The sequence below is a fragment of the Temnothorax americanus genome, unplaced genomic scaffold (genome assembly GCF_048541705.1).
Source record: "Temnothorax americanus isolate GAGA-0224 unplaced genomic scaffold, ASM4854170v1 Scaffold71, whole genome shotgun sequence".
NCBI classification, from domain to species: domain Eukaryota; kingdom Metazoa; phylum Arthropoda; class Insecta; order Hymenoptera; family Formicidae; genus Temnothorax; species Temnothorax americanus.
Window position 1 is genome coordinate 656,932 of NW_027509794.1, and position 18,069 is coordinate 675,000.

The 18,069-nt window shown below is 37.0% G+C and overlaps 2 protein-coding genes across 3 annotated transcripts in view; one reads left to right on the plus strand and one right to left on the minus strand.

Annotated features, from left to right (window-relative positions):
- Positions 1-18,069, plus strand: part of Sprt (PDZ domain-containing protein sprite) — a 195,755-nt gene that overhangs the window by 106,656 nt on the left and 71,030 nt on the right. The window lies entirely within an intron of this gene.
- LOC143906497 (uncharacterized) lies at positions 8,459-17,438 on the minus strand. Its single transcript, XM_077422634.1, has 5 exons — positions 17,426-17,438; positions 16,847-17,150; positions 12,658-13,401; positions 11,993-12,572; positions 8,459-11,652 (listed from the first exon to the last, which is right to left on the minus strand). Exons 1-3 carry the CDS (start codon positions 17,436-17,438, stop codon positions 12,891-12,893), a joined length of 828 nt encoding a protein of 275 aa, XP_077278760.1. The 3' UTR covers positions 8,459-11,652; positions 11,993-12,572; positions 12,658-12,890.

The window sequence follows — 18,069 nt, forward strand, 5'->3', positions numbered from 1 at the left end:
AACGTTTTTGTTGATGATGTATTTTCTCTCTATTTTCTAAGATAACTTAACACGGGTAGATTTGCGAAATATCTCGTGCCTTTAAGCGCAAAAAGCCATGAAAGCTTATCTTTAACACTTCAGTTGCCGAAATATCAATTAATATTAGATAAGATCATAAATAAGGCTTTCAAAAATGAGCTTAAATTTGTTCGCGTTAAATCATTATCTCGACTATTTTCTTGAACAATTTTTGTTTAATTGTAACTGCTGCGTTGGAGGTGCTTATGGTAACCGCAAAGCTACTTTCCATCGTCCGTGGAATTCCCAAGTAAGATTATGCCTTGGTCTGAATTCCGCCCGAGAAGCGAAAAAGTATTTTGAGAACAGAGCAAGAATATATTTTCGATAAAAATTGTTCTTATGCAATAAAAACATATGTGACGTTCGAGAAATTCCACCCACATATATAATGCCTTCTCTTGCAAATAAAATATGTAGTTTTATATTTATATATATATATATATACACTGCTCAAAAAAATTAGGGGATCACTTTTTGTCAGTAAATTTTTGCCGATATTTAAACTGTAATTACTCAGCAAATAATTACCGTAAAAAAAAGTTTAAAAAAAGGTTTTACAGAGCAAACTCTCTACTATAAGGTGCTTTTGTTCAATTTTCACTCAGGTTCATACTCAAAGGCGTGGTCAGTTTTGAATATAGACGTATTTGAGATATTCAAAATCTTGAAATTTGCAGTCTTCCACTGCCTAACAAAAAAAATGTACAAATTAGAAACTTGCACATTGCTTCCTCATTATTACAGATCGCTACCATTGCTCCTATTTTATTTCGCTCACAAAGCTCCTCTTTGAGGAAGCTTGTATTTTATTCGATGCATAATTATTAGTATTTAAATTAGTTTGGCTTCCTTATAGAGGAAGCTTTATAAGCGAAATAAAATAGGAGAAATGGTATAGCGACCTGTAATGATAAGGAAGCAATGTGCAAGTTTCTAATTTGTACACTTTTTTTTATTTTAAATTTAATCTTTTTATGAATTGAGAGAGAGATAGAGGGTTAGCTTAATAGCACAAGTAGGGTTTTACAATCGACACAATGTCAAATCGATATTGACTTTGGGAGTACAGGCTACATGGTCCATATATGGACTTCGCATGTGGACCTTTAATCGCGTATAAAGCTGGTTCTAATCAACCAAATCTTAACGACTAAAATCTTTTTTACGTTAATCAGGGTGATACCCTTGACAACATATGTACCCTTATAGAAAAATACACTCAACCCATAGAAAAACCCTTAAAGTTGGGTGCGATTTCGGACCGCCAATAGAACGTTAACCATTTAAATGATGGTTAACCTTCTATTGGCGGTCCGAAATCACACCCAACTTTAAGGGTTTTTCTATGGGTTGAGTGTATTTTTCTATAAAGGTATGTCAAGATTAAAGTAATCGTAAAAGAACCCTCATAATTATCATTTTCACGTAACCTCACAATATCAAATCTGACAAACTTTACATATATGCGCACGCGGCACATAATTAAATTATGCATATAACGCACAAGCGAGATAACCAATTAATATCTCAATCAGAGTCAAGAAATGTGAGCATATGAATGCGGCTGCACTGACCACTTTGACCAGAGTGGTATGAATGTGTTTTGAGGGACAAATTGAGGGTTTTGCATTTATGAGTGCAAACTCGTGTCTGACTGGAATCTGAATCTCTTGTTGAGATCTCGCCGAGGAGGCGAGACATGTGAGATTTCGAGATCTCAGTATATTAGCATCATTCTTAATCAGACTGGTCGCAATCGAAAGCTCATATCAATGTTATATTAGAAAACTGTCGTCAGATTTTCGATCACAATTTTCTTTCTTGAAATTCGGAAAATTGATCGACTCAAAAACTTTGAATAAACTACTTAATAGCATGCCGTTCTGCTAAGCATCGTCTGCTACATAATATAGCTCTCTTTTTATGTACTTGATGTCGCGACGCTACAGTGTCACTTGATATTTGTAATCATATAATTTTGATGAGTTATTCAGTTTTAGAAAAATATGAAAATAAATATACTTAGTAAATGTCATATAGTATACATTTCTATTTTGTACGATAAAAAAGTAAAAATAGTGATTTTGGACAAGTCGAGATAGTGGAAGCAAAAAAGACTTAAGGAGGTTCGCCTATTAGTCGAAATTCAACTTAGATAGTCTTAATTTTTTATATGATTTACATAAATGCTTTACACAAATAATCCCAAAAGTTAAGCAATATTGACCGTATAGTTTTTTTAAATATTATTCAAAAGTTGACCACTTTGAGCCTATCGCCTCATGAGAAACGGTCGCTCTGAGGTAAATGATCACTGATTTAGTACACACTTAGCCAACTTAGGATTTTGAAGAACTAACATTTGACAGATAAAACATCAAGGATTGCATAAAAACTTTAAAAATAGGATTATACCGTGTGGATTTAAAGCTTTATTGTCACAAAGTTTACTTTTATCTCGTGGATGAAAGTAGTAATGACAGACGTTGCCATTGGCAACGCAACAACTGATGCGAATCCAACATCCAACCTCACAAACAGTGTTTAACCACTAATCATGAATCCACGACACGCAATCATTAATGCATTAATCATTTTAAATCTTTAGTATTCTCTGACAATTGTTTATATAGATTTTTATAAATTATTTGTGATTTTTCTTTTACTTTATAATGTTGGATAATAAGTACCTGACAACGATTCCCGAGTCGTTGACGCTCTCATACTTCGGCATTGTATTTGTTAATCAAGAGACACGGTAGTGTCTCGCGCCAAGTACACGCGGAGCGAGACCGACCGTGACTCTTTTACGCGACGCGACGGGTTGCGAGTACCCGAGATGTTGAGATCTCGATAACGAGTGAACGGATTAAGTTCTAAGTAGGCTTGATCGATAGCTTGGGGTCCAATTAGGGGGGGGTTTCTCTCATAATATTCCGCTACGTGCCCTACGAGCGGAGATATTGCGACGCAAAGTCCAAATGTGAAAATTTTTTATTAAGATACTTCTTCTACTTCTAACGCCGACGTCTGATATGATGACGTCATAATCAGAAACGTCACTTTCACTTTTTCGACGCTGGCGGCGCAGGTATCGCCAGTTTCGATATCGCGCGCGTATTTCGAAATTAGGTCGATAGACTTATCGGTCAGAAGGAAGATTTCTATTTAGGTAAATTAGGTATATATATAAATAATATATATTGAGTTAACGGAAAAGAAGATTCTTTACGATTGGCAGAAAATGCCGCTAGGGAATTTTTAAGTCGATTCTTATGAATTAAGCTTGAATTCGATGTCTAGGTATCCCAGGTTGCCGATGACGAAGTCCACATAGCGCTTCATAGTTTTCGGTGTCCAGGTGTAAGAATACGTTGAATTCAATGTCTACGTGTCTCAGGTTGCCGATGACGAGGTCCACATAGTGCGCTTCGTAGTTTTCGGTGTCCAGGTGTAATAATACGTTGAATGCGATGTCTAAGTGTTCCAGGTTGCCGATGACGATGTCTAGATAGTGAGCTCCGTAGTTTTCGGTGTCTACGTGTATTAACACCTTGAATTCGATGTTTAGGTGTCCCAGGTTGCTGATGACGAGGTCCAGATAGCGCGCTCGGTAGTTTTTGGTGTCTAGGTGTAATAATACCTCAAATTCGATGTCTACGTGTTCCAGGTTGCCGATGACGAGGTCCACATAATGCGCTTCATAGTTTTTGGTGTCTAGGTGTATTAATAACTTTAAATCTGAATGGGTGCGTTCAGCCGATACTCCGCTAGCCTAGCAATTGTGAGCAGTCGCTCGTTTTCGCTCGTTTCCTCTTCTTTTAATCCATTAGGTCAAAAGAGAGGAAACGAGCGAAAACGAGCGTCTGCTCACGATTGCTAGGCTAGAGGAGTATCGGCTGAACGCACCCAATGTAGGACACGTAGATATCGAATTCGAGGTATTAATACATGTAGACACTAAAAACTACGAAGCGCACTATGTGGACCTCGTCATCGGCAACTTGGAACACGTGGCCATCGAATTCAAGGTATTAATACACCTGTACACCGAAAACTATAGAGCGCACTATGTGGACCTCGTCATTAGCAACCTGGGACACCTAGACATTGAATTCAAGCTTGATTCATAAGAATCGACTTAAAATTTCCCTAGCGGCAGAATTAATATTGTCATGACATAATAAAAATTGCTAAATTAAAATTATGTCTAGACATAATAAAAATTGGACAAAAATTATATTTAGACATAATAAAAATTGGATGAATTAAAATTATGTCTGACGTAAAAATAATTATCAAAAATATCGATACCTGAAGATATCGGTACATACATATACAGTTGCGAACAACATTCAGTAAGACACGCAAATAAAAATAAATAAAGAATTTTACAGTTAACGACTTATTAACATTAATCATGCTTTATTGCGATTATGTTTTATGTTGAAATTGAAAAATATATACAAGGTGTACAACTAAAAGGGTTACAGATTATTATTTTAAAAAAACTAAGCAAAATATTAAATTGTTGTTTTCTTTAGAAATAATAGTCCGTAACAATTTTAGCTTCATACCTTGTATTATATACTGTTTATAAGATTATAAGAGGACTTCCGTTTCCGATTGGTTAGGTGTGAGTTGGCGATTTGTGCGAGCGAAAAGCGAGGTGCGAGTGTGAGAGATAGAGCGAGTGAGAGAGCGTGGAGAGTGAGAGGTGAGCTCGGTGAGGGAAAGGGAAGGTAGGAGAGTGGAGGCAGCGCGGAGGATAAGGGAGGAGAGTCCGTGGAGGCGAAGGAGAATTGGGAAGGTTGAGGTTAGAGAGACGAGCGTAGAAGGGGAAGGATAGAGAGCGCGAGAGTGAAAGGCTAGGGAATTCTGGGGACTTCGGGATAACGCCGGGAAGTAGTACGGCCGTAGAGTAGAGGATAGATGGCGCATTTTGCGGATAGGTTGGGGAAAGAGAGACGCGGAAGTACGGGGAATATAGATGAGCTTTCCAAGAGGAAAGGAAGTATAGAGGAGATGTTTAAGAGGCAGAGGGATAAAATAGAGAAGGAAGAGGGCGCGGGGGGGGAAGAGGACGAAGACTTCTCGAAGAGAAGCAACAAAACGGTGAGAACGCCACCAGGGGGGCAGGGGGGGAGGATATGGATGTGAAGGGGTTGTTGAGAGGAATAAGGGAGGAGATGAGGGAGGGGTTAAGAGGAGTGAGAGAGGAGATTAGAGAGGTGGCGAAGGAGCAAAAGGAGGCAATGATGGAAGAAGTAAAGAAGATAAAAAGCAAATTGAAAGAGAAAGAGGAGATGTGGAGAAGGGAGAGAGGAGAGCTCCAGAAAAGAATAGAGGACATGGAACGAAAGCTGGAGGGGATGCAGATGGAGGTAAAGGGAGGAGGTCTTGGGGGAGGAAGAGGTAGAGAGGAAAGCGGAGGAGGGCCGAGGGAGGAGGGGAGGGGAGAGGCTGATTGGAAGGAGATGGTGGAAAGGCTGGAAAGGAGGTACGAAGTAAAGGAGAGGGGAGAAAGGAGAAGAAACATTCTGATAAAAGGAGCGAAGGAAGATGCGGGAGGAATAAAGGGGGGAGTGGCGGAGGTGATGAAAAAATTAGGCGTGGAGGTGAAGATAGAGGAGATTAGAAAAATAGAGGCGGGGAGAAGAGAGAAGGGGGGTATGGCAGTGGTGAAAGTGGGAAGTGAAGAAGAGAAGGCGAAAATAATGAGAAATAAGTGGAAACTGAGAGGCGAAAATACGTGGATAGACGAAGACTTGACATGGGAGGAAAGAAGGATAAAATGGAAGTTAAACCAAGTGGCATGGAAGGCAAGAGGAGAGGGTAAAAAGGTACGGATAGGGATGGGAAGAGTATGGATAGAGGGGGAATGGTGGGTGTGGGATGAGGTTAGAGGTATGCTTAGGAATGGCAGAGAGAGGTGCTGGGAGGAAGGGCAAGGGAAAGGAAAAGAAAATGAAAGAGAGGAAGAGCAAAGGCAGGAAGAATAGAGGAGGGAGAGGGAACGGGTAGGGGGGAAGGAAGAGGAGCAGAAATTGAGAAGGATAAGAGAGAGGAACTGGGTGGAAGAGTGGGAGAGGAAGAGGGAGAGGAGGGAGAGAGGAGAGGGAGAGGGGGGGAAAAGTAGTATTTATAAGGTGGCCTTTTGGAATGTGGCGGGGCTAACAAATAAAGATAAAGAGTTTTGGAAAAGGCTGGAGGATTGGGACGTAATGGTGTTATGCGAAACGTGGGTGGACGGTAAGGGGTGGGAAAGGATAAAAGAAAAAATGCCAAGAGGCTACGTATGGGAAGTGCAGAGAGCAGGGAGGAAGAGCCGGAAGGGAAGGGCGATAGGAGGAATGATAGTAGGGGTGAGGGCAGGGATCAAGATGGAAAGAGAGAAGACGAAAAAAGATAAGGAAGGGATAGTATCGATAAAAGTGAAACTTGGAAAAGAGTGGTGGAGGGTAGTGAGAGTATATATAAATAAGGATATGGACCGGAAGTTGGAAGACCTGAAAGAATGGGTGGAGGAGATTGAGAGGGGAGTGAGAGTGCTGATAGGAGGGAATTTTAACGCAAGGACCGGTAAGGAAGGAGGGTTCGTGGAAGAGGGAGAAGAAGAGATGGGGGAAGGAGAGAGGAGATCGAAGGATGGCAAAGTAAATGGAGAAGGAAAAAAGCTGTGTAGATTCTTGGGGGAACGTGGGTGGGCGATTTTTAACGGAGGAATAAGAGGTGATGAAGAAGGAGAATGGACGTATACAGGGGGAAGAGGGGAGTCGGTGATTGACTACGTGTTAGGGGACAGGAGGACAAGGGAAAGGGTAGAACGGGTGGTGGTAGAAGAGAAGGTCGATTTAGACCATCAGCCAGTGACAGCGTGGGTGGAAGGGTGGGAGGAAGGTATGGATAAGGGGAAGGGGGGAAGGAGCGGAAGTGGGAGAGGGGACTGGTCAGAAGAGGGCAGGAAAAAATTTAGAGAGTTAATGGGGGACAGGCAAGCTCGAGGAGGAGGAGTGAAGGAAGAGTGGCAGAGGTTGAAGGGGAGGATAAGGGAGGTATTAAAGGAAGTGAATGGAAGGGGCAAAAAAAGCGGAGGAAGGGGCTGGTGGGATGAGGAATGTAGGGAGGGAAAAAAAAGAGTTGGCAACATGTTAAGGAAATGGAGAAGGGAAGGAGGAGAGGGGGACAGTTACAGGGAGGAAAAACAGCGATACAAGAAGCTATGTAAAAGGAAGAAAAAAAGAGAAGTGGAGAAATGGGAGGAGGAAGTAAAGGAGGTCAAGACGGAGGGGCAGGTATGGAAGGTGGTAAACAGGGAGAGAAAGAGGAGAAGGAGGGTGAATGAGGGAATTAGTATGCAGGAATGGGATGGGTACTTTAAAGAGTTGTTGGGAGGAGTGAATGGGAGGGTGGTGATTGGAACAAGAAGAGGGGAGAGGAGGGAGGAGGAAGAGGAGATAAGGAGAGAAGAGGTGTGGGAGGTAGTGAGGAAGCTTAGAGAGAGAAAAGCGTTGGGAAGTGATGGAATTCCGAATGAGGTTTGGAAGTTTGGAGGGGAGGTAGTAAAAGAATGGCTATGGGAAGTGTGCAATAGAGTGTGGAAAGGAGAGGGGTGGCCGGAAGATTGGAGGGAGGGAATTATAGTGCCTATAGGAAAAAAGGGGGAGGGGGAAAGAGTGGGGGATTACAGAGGGGTGACGTTAGCACAAACGGCATACAAAGTGTATGCTGCCGTACTGGCGGAAAGGTTGAGGAAAGAGGTTAAAGAGAAGAGCTTGCTGCCACCGAGTCAGACAGGGTTTAGAAGAAAGGTTGGGACCACGGACAACATTTACGTATTAAATCACCTGATAAACAGGCAAGTAAATGGAAAAAAAGGGAAGATGGTGGTGATGTTCGTAGACTTAAAAGCAGCTTTTGACTCGGTGGACAGGAGGATTCTAGTGGAAGCCATGAGAAAAAGGGGAGTAAGAGAGGGCTTGGTGGAGAGGTGTAAAGAACTGCTGGGGGAGACAATATGCAGAGTAAGGGTGGGGGAGGAGATGGGAGAGAGATTTTGGACAGGAAGAGGAGTCAGACAAGGGTGTCCGTTAAGTCCGATTCTGTTCACCTTGCTGCTGGCGGACATTGACGATGAACTGAAAAAAGGGGGCTGGGGTGGAATAAAGCTGGGAGGGAGAAAGATATATACACTGGCTTATGCAGACGATATAGCGATGTTAGCGGAGAATGAGGAAGATATGAAAGGAATGATAGGAAAACTGGAGGGGTATTTGGACAGAAAGGGATTGGTATTGAACAGTGAAAAAACGAAGATAATGAGATGCAGAAAAGGGGGAGGAAGATGGAAAAAGGTGAGTTGGAGGTGGAAGGGTAGGATAATAGAGGAGGTGAGAAAATTCTGCTACTTGGGATATGTAGTAAAATGTAATGGGAGGCAGGATGAACATGTAAAAGAGAGGACGAGGAGAGGGGCGGCGTTGCTGGGACAAGTATGGGGGATCGGAAAGAGGAGGTTTGGGGGGGATTGGGGTAGGAGAATTTGGTTGTTTGATAAGTTGATATGGACGGTGATAAGTTACGGAGTGGAAATATGGGGGTGGAGGGAAAGAGGGGAGATTACAGGAAAGATATTTAAGGTGGGTGTTGGGAGTGGAAAGATGTATACCGGGATATATGATTAGGGAGGAGTTACAAAGGGAGAAACTAAGAGGAAGGGCGGTTATGAGAGCATGGGGGTATGAGAAAAAATTGGAGGAGGGAAAGGGAGGGGAGCTGGCAAGGGAATGCTGGGAGGAGGTAAAGAGGAGGGCGAAAAGAGGGGTGAGCAGGGGGGGATGGGAGGAGGAGAGAAAAGAAGCGGCGGAGAGCAGGCTGCTGGAAGATAGAGGAGGTGGAGGAGCTGAGGGAGGATGGGATGTGGAGGGGGGAGGACGTGCTTGAGAGAGAAAAGAGAATGCAAAGAGAAGAGAGGTGAAAGGAGATAGGAGAGGCAAAATTTAACAAGTGGTATGGCATGATAAAAGGGGAGGGGATACCGGAGTACTTAAAAAAGAACTGGGGAGAAAATAGGTGGCAGAGGGTGGCTAGATACAGGCTGGGAAGTGGTATGAGGGGGGTGAAACATTGGATGGCAGAGGAGAGAAGAGTGTGCAGGGTGTGTGGAGGGGGGGAGGAGACGTGGGAACACGTGTGGGAAGACTGTGCAGATTGGGGGGGAGGGAGATCATGGCAGGAAGCGGTGGGGGAGGTATTGGGGGAAGAAGGGGAGGGGGAGAGATGGCTGAGGAAATTAGAGAGAGTAAGGGAGGGAGAGGGTGATGGAGGGGACTGGGAGGTAAGGGAGGGAAGGAGTGAATGAGAGAAAGAGGAGGAGTGAGGAGTTTGTAAACGGAAACGGAAGTCCACAGAGATAGGGAACTTGCGAGCGTGTGTATGTGTGTAAAGATAGGTAGGGCGATTAGTATACATACTAACCTTACAAGGTTAAATGTAAAATAGGCTAAGGTAGGTTAAGTGAATGTAAAGGGTTGGGAACGTCCCTACAAAACGCCTTGCAACCCTGAGGGGAGCCAATAAACATATCTATCTTATAAAATTATAAGATATATTGTTTATAAGATTAAGATGCGTAACACTACAAAATGGCGTGATATCCGTACAAAATTACCTTTTAAAAAAAAGGTAAAAAAGAGCGCCAAGTACACGCATAGTAGTGTATATGTATTATGTTGTTACCCTGTTATGTTATTGTTACCTCGAAAAAAACAAAGTGGTAGTATTATACCTCCAAATAGCTTTATCCTGTACATACTGTTTATAAAATGCGTAATATACTACAAAAAGGCGTGATATCCGCACAAAATTACCTTTTTTAAAAAAGGTAAAAAAAGGCGCCAAGTACACGTATAGTAGTGTATATGTTGTTACCTAAAAAAAAATGAAAGTGGTAGTATTATACCTCGAAAAAACTTAAGTAACAAGTGGTAGACTTTTATATCTCGAAAAATCTCGAAAAAATCTAAGCAGTAGTATCTTTATTTCCGAAAAATTATAACTCAAGTGATACACGTCACAAAATTATCTTAAATATAAATTTTATTCCATTTAAATACAAATTGTATTCCCTCGTTGGATTAAATATTTTAATAAAATATTTGTATTTTGTACTGTTACCTCTGTAATTCTTTGTGACCATTAAAAAATACACATGTAAACTTTGTATTTAAATATCTTGTATTCCCTTGTTAAATTTAAATAAAATTTTTTAATCTTATAAAATTGTTATCATACATTCTTTTCTAATTGACACAATGTAAAGATTTTTCAAAGTAGTGCAACAATTATTTTTTGAGGCAATATACATGTTCTCTCTGTAATTGGCGCTCTAATTTAAAGAGATATCAATTTCTTTTTTGTAATTGTAATAGATCACTTGAAGCGCGACTTTTCTTTTTGATAAGGAAACATAATTTTGTGACGTGTATCACTTGAGTTATAATTTTTCGGAAATAAAGATACTACTGCTTAGATTTTTTCGAGATTTTTCGAGATATAAAAGTCTACCACTTATTGTTACTTAAGTTTTTTCGATATTATATACACTAATAATTTACGAAGAATATAGCACATAACTAGCATCTACAATTCATTATACTAATATTGCATATAATTCGGGATCGCTGTAATGACATTATTATTCAATCGCATTTTTTACTCCAAAGTAGTAAGTAAACCTCATTAACAATTAAGACTTGAGATCCATGACCTATCAACTCGCTATTCGGAATAAGCTAAAAAATCCATTTCATGATGGTAAAGAGAGAGATCTGGTAAAGATTTTAATAAATTACAATAAAATAAATGGAGAAGCTGGTAAAGATTGTAATAAATTACAATAAAATATAAGTAATACAATAATTATTACAAACTATATTATATTTTATTATTAACACCTTAAACACTTATTACTAACGCTTTAAAACACGATAAAAATTATTTTTTGCTAGATTAATAAAATAATTCACCTTGCTCAACATAGTTCAAATTACTCGACAAAAATGTACCTTCGAAAATTTTGTTGTAACATTAAACTTACTATAAATAAACAAAATTGGCTAGAAACACGTTGTAACAAACATTTGGCATTACAACTCAGCGTAAAGTTCAGCTATCTTTAACAGTTTTCAAGTTGTATTAAAAAAGGCTTAGAGTGATTCAAAATAGCCAAACTTTCTCTACGATCTACACACAAATCTAGATTTACGCCGTTGTATGTATCATTGTCGAACGTATAGACGGACACATGTGGATATCTTTCTTTCTATTGGTTAACCAAGCAATCGCTAATATTACAGAATATAAGATAAAACTCTTGCAGTTTTGAACATTGTTCTAAAATAATGGAATATTTATCAGGTGTATCAAGTTCCACCCGAAACAGATATAATCGTCCCAAGTTTCTGCACTGCGTTAGTAATTCCAAATTGCGATTAGTGAGGACAATACGGCATAAACAAACTACTTCCAAGCGTTTGACAGGAAGAAAGTAATTTGTACAAACTATCATCAGTGATTGAGTATCCGTATCTGTAACAAAAATCATATAATTATTATAGTACTTTAATCGCAAAAAAAATTAATGTTACTTTCTCAAGAAGCTCGGAATGCAAGAGAAGCAAATATAAAAATTTTGATAAAGAATACGGTAACATGTATTGTAAAAGAAAATGTAGCACACACTTACAAGGGAAGGTACACTTTTCGTAAATTCTTACAGTCAGCGAAAGCGTTAATACTTTTTGATGTATGATTAATTGTCCTATGTAAATTTATTGCTTCCAAGTTAGGACATAAATATCTCAATTTTATTGCAACTACGTCTATATGTCTAGGTTTGTACGCAATACAGGTGCCAAATGTAACTCACGCATCCGTTGATTTTTTTGCAGTATTTTGCAAAGACGTTCAGATGTTATACGTGTGTCACAAAGATTTAAATGTTCCAAACTATTTAGCTTTTTGAGACACGAAAATCCTTCGTCGTTTATCTTAAGACAATTATTTAGATCCAATTCCGAGAAAAATATGTAATGGTTACACAATTTACCCATAATCTTGACAATCATATATATTATATGTATCATATATATACATACCTTTCAAATTTTTACACATCTCTGAAATTTTAAATAGGACAACCTTGTGGACAGATTGGCAATGACTTAATCTTAATTGCGTTAAACGCCTGCCGCAATTATCAAGAAACTTTACGAAATTCTTAAAATGAAATTTGCTTGCTGTAAGATCTAACTGTTGCAAATATTTACATCTAGATGTAAAGTAACGAAATATATTGATACATATGGGAGATACATTTCGCATGTTCAACCGTGTATAGAGTTCAGGATCCCGTGTTAAATAATTGAAGCGCCTATTTATTTTACTCATGCGGCATAACACACACACGTCGTCACTAAGTTTTTTAATATTTTTAATAGCATTTTATCCTGCAAAGATAAAATATAAAATTTTAATATACGAGATAACATTGCAATAAATATTATAAGAAAGAGACTTCTTAGGATACTTTACAGGAAGCGCAGACAAACTGCAACGTAGTAGCTTCTTGGATTCATCCGAAGAGAGTTTCATACGCTTTGCATAATTCGAATGACTTTTTAATAAAATGCGACGCGAATCTCTTTGTTTAACTGGTTGCGCATAACCAGCAAGAATTACTTCTTGACAAATCCATACACCTCTGTAAATAACATCAGAAAAAATTTATTTTTATTATTAACAAAATAAAAGAATTTAAATATTACTTAATATTGACGATAATAATACTTTTTGCAAATAAAGCAATATTTGGGAAAATTTTGTTGGAGATGAACTATATCAGAGTGTGCACTTTTTAAATCTGCTGTTAAATTATGAACATCGTCATGGCATGGAGAGTACATGCAGTTAATTTTTTTTAACAGATTTGGTAAACTTTCTCTAGGATATCTAGGAAGGATCAAATCTGATGTACCAATGAGCATCACAGCATCTAGCTTTGTGTAAGATTTAGGTGAGCTGTTCTCAAATACTAGTCTGAGCATTTTAGTTTTGAAGTAGCACGGATGTGATAAGGGTGGAGAGAATAATCTTGATGTCGAGGGTACAATCTGAGACGATCCATTCCACAACTGAAACCACTGTTTATTAGGATCTTGAGCCAAAATTTGAATCACGTTTCCAGGATTGTATACTTTGTATATAAAGACTCTGATTGGATATACAGCTTCATGAAATTTGACATCTTTAAAATCGAAAATATAATTATACTCTCTTCTTAACACATGCAAAAATATATCTTTTTTAACAATATCTTATTTATCAATTCAAATATTACCAATATAATTATTTTAGATAATTAAATCGAGTCGATTTAATTCTGGGGAGGGAAGGGTTTTTAATTCTAACAATTACTGTGTTTTAAGTCCGACAAATAATCGGCGCGCAGTTCGTTGGAAAAATTATATGTATATATATAGACATATATGTATACAGAAACTAATATAAGGCTTTCAAAGACCTAAGCTTGGATCGCATGGTTTTTGATTTTAATTGATAATTATTTTCGATCGTCGCCTCATACCATCGTACAAAATCAAGCCGTCTCATAGGCTCTGTGTTTTGCCATGGAGATATTGAGATATCGACATCATTATTCCTCTGTATTAAAAAGTCAAAAAGTATCAAATACGACAAACTCTTGTAAGTTTAGATTTACTTTCTACGGGACAATAACATAATACCGGGAAATGCACATACCAACATATGTCCAAGAAAAAATGATAAATGAAATAGTTCTCTATAGTTTGGAAATTTGGGTGGCCCAATTATGTCAGGAGCAGTATGAAATATGCTAATATTCTGGTGGTTCTTGGCAATAGATCTTTTTTTCACAAATTGGTAGATGAAGTCAACATTATCCTCTTTTCCTACCGATACTTTGCCGATATAGGGATATCGATTACAACTCTCGCAATAAAAGGATTGATAATGGGATGTCATACTTTCTCTCTGAAAGAAAACAAAAAATATAGAGAGTAATAATCTCCTTAATTTTTTAACATATGCTGAAATGCATTATAATATTATATACTTATAATTATAGCGTAAAGATTATATAATTTAAGTTTATCTTGCTTTCATTTACATTGCTGGTGCTGACATTATTGTTTGCATGTGTACGTAATGTAAACTACAGATTTTTAGTACTGGCAGTGAATATTGGAATGCAAGTCTTGTAGAAAAAGAGTTCAATTAACAAAACAAAGCTTGTTAGAGAATAATATATAAGGTATTTATTTTTAAAAGCATTAATTTTCGCTAAAACTACTTTTTTAACTTTTCTGTTAACAAATTGTACTTCTATTATAGACTATTATGTACATAATATGTACGTACATAATTTATGTACATACATAAAATTTAACCCTTGGTTGTCACCCCTTTTTTTCGAACACGTTTGTCACACGGTGTCAATTTAACCCTAACCAATTTTCAAGCAGCTGCTGTTCAAAAACTAACAGTTTAAATAAATCGCAAAAGATTCTAAAATTGAGTTTAAACATTGTAGAATGTATTCTCATTAAAAAAAATTAACTTTTTAAGTGGCATCATGTTAAAAAAATCCTTAAAAAATCATAACTCTTATTTTTCAATGTTTTTTGCTCAAAAGTTTGCATAGTACTCTTAAAATGTTACTTTAATAAAAAAAATCAATAATCTAGGGTCACTTTGACCGTGTGACAACCGAGGATTAAAATATATCAGTCGAACTCACAAATAACTTAGTTACACAATGCTCCCATATATATATATATATATATATATATATAATATATATACAGCAATATATACAGCAAAACATACAGCATACACGCATGCATGAGCACTAAAGAAAAATAAATTGCTCATGTCCGCTACACTTACGCTTACCTACGCTTCTAAGTTATTAAAATCCGTACAAAATTACCTTTTTAAAAAAAAGGTAAAAAAGGGCGCCAAGTACACGCACAGTAGTGTATATGTATTATGTTGTTACCCTGTTATGTTATTGTTACCTCGAAAAAAACAAAGTGGTAGTATTATACCTCCAAATAGCTTTATCCTGTACAAACTGTTTATAAAATGCGTAATATACTACAAAAAGGCGTGATATCCGTACAAAATTACCTTTTTTAAAAAAAGGTAAAAAAAGGCGCCAAGTACACGTATAGTAGTGTATATATTGTTACCTCAAAAAAAAAAAAGAAAGTGGTAGTATTATACCTCGAAAAAACCTAAGTAACAAGTGGTAGATCTTTATATCTCGAAAAATCTCGAAAAAATCTAAGCAGTAGTATCTTTATTTCCGAAAAATTATAACCCAAGTGATACACGTCACAAAATTATGTTACCTTATCAAAAATAAGAGTCGCGCTTCAAGTGATCTATTACAATTACAAAAAAGAAATGATATCTCTTTAAATTAGAGCGCCAATTACAGAGAGAACATGTATATTGCCTCAAAAAATAATTGTTGCACTACTTTAAAAAATCTTTACATTGTGTCAATTAGAAAAGAATGTATAATAACAATTTTATAAGATTAAAAAATTTTATTTAAATTTAACAAGGGAATACAAAATATTTAAATACAAAGTTTACATATGTATTTTTTAATGGTCACAAGGAATTACAAAGGTAACAGTACAAAATACAAATATTTTATTAAAATATTTAATCCAACGCGAGGGAATACAATTTGTATTTAAATATAAAGTTTATATATAATATGTATTTTTCAATAGAATAAAAGATTTAATCACAAAGAATTACAGAGGTAACAGTACAAAATAAAAATATCTTATTAAAATACATAAATTTTTCTTGTAAAAAAACTTGGCGCTGTTAGACCTCCGTAGTTTTCGGTGTCTACGTGTATTAATACCTTGAAATTGATGTCTAGGTATCCCAGGTTGCTGATGACGAGATCCAGATAGCGCGCTCCGTAGTTTTTGGTGTCTAGGTGTAATAATACCTCGAATTCGATGTCTACGTGTTCCAGGTTGCCGATGACGAGGTCCACATAGTGCGCTTCATAGTTTTTGGTGTATTAATAACTTTAAATTTGAATGGGTGCATTTAGCCGATACTCCGCTAGCCTAGCAATCGTAAGCAGTCGCTCGTTTTCGCTCGCTTCCTCTTCTTTTAATCCATTGGGTCAAAAAGAGAGGAAACGAGCGAATACAAGCGACTGCTCACGATTGCTAGGCTAGCGGAGTATCGGCTGAACGCACCCAATGTAGGACACGTAGATGTCGAATTCAAGGTATTAATACATGTAGACACCGAAAACAACGAAGCGCACTATGTGGACCTCGTCATCGGCAACCTCTGGGACACGTAGACATCGAATTTAACGTATTATTACACCTGGACACCGAAAACTATGAAACGCACTATCTGGACCTCGTCATGGGCAACCTGGGATACCTAGACATCAAATTCAAACTTGATTCATAAGAATTGACTTAAAAATTCTTTAGTGGCACTTTCTGCCAAGCGTAGAGAACCTTCTTTTCCAGCAGCGGTAGTAACATTAGTAATACAATGTAAGGATACGAAATCTCTCCAGATAAACATGAAGCAATTGACTCAATATATATATTATATATATACCTAATTTAACTAAATATAAATCTTCCTCCTGACCGATAAGTCTATCGACCTAATTTCGAAATACGCGCGCGTATTTAGCTTTGTGTAAGATTTAGGTAAGCTGTTCTCAAATACTAGTCTGAGCATTTTAGTTTTGAAGTAGCACTGATGTGATAAAGGTGGAGAGAATAATCTTGATGTTGAGGACACAATCTGAGACGATCCAATCCACAACTGAAACCACTGATTATTAGGATCTTGAGCCCAAATTTGAATTACGTTTCCAGGATTATATATTTCGTATAAAGAGACTTTGATTGAATATACAGCTTCATGAAAATCGATATCTTCAAAATAGAAAATATAATTATACTTTTTTCTCAACCCAACTTATCTAACGATATCTTATTTATCAATTTAAAAATACTACACAATATAATTATTTTTTAGCTTTGCCTGATAAAAAAAATCTATAAAATTAGCTGGCCATTGCAAAGGTTCTTATTTGTATTACTATGTAGATGTTGAGATATCGACATTATTCTAAATTGACAAGTCAAAAAGTGTCAATTAATACAAATTCTTATAGCGTACATTTAGATTGCGATTATTTTGTATATGACAATATATAACAGATAATACCAGGAAATATACACATACCAACGATCCTGATCCATAACTCCTGAAAGGTAAAAGTAATAGTCCTTTACAGTTTAGAGATTTGGGTGGCCCAATTTTGCCAGGAGCAGTATGAAATATGCAGTATGAAATAACAGTGTAGCGGTTCTTAAGAACAAATCTTTTCTTCACAAATTGATAGATAAAGTCAACACTATCCTCTTCTCCTATAGGTACCGATACTTTGCCGATATAGGGATATCGATTATAACTCTCGCCATAAAAGGACTGATAATGGGATGTCATACTTTCTCTCTAAAAGAAGAAGAAATGTATTATAATATTACATATTTATAATCATAGCATAAAGATTATATAATCTAAGTTTATCTTACTTCCATTCACGTTGCTAGTACTGACATTTTTGTCTGCTTGCATACGTGACGTAAACTATATAGATTTTTAATACTCGCAGTGAATATTAGAACGCAGCATTTGTAAAAAAATATTTTAGTTAACATAACACAACTTGTTCTACAGAGATCAATGTACAAGGTTTCTATTTTTAAAAACACTACTTTTATTACAATTATTATTTTAACTTTTCTATTAACTAATTGTACTTCTATTTTGGAATGTTATTTACATAAATAAAGTTTAAAATAAGTCAAACTAAAAAATTTTGTTATA

Coding starts and splice junctions, on each gene's coding strand:
- LOC143906497 (XM_077422634.1), bottom strand. Junction 13,402..16,846: donor ACAAAGCTAAATACGCGCGC/GTATTTCGAAAT, acceptor GCATGTGTTAAG/AAGAGAGTATAATTATATTT.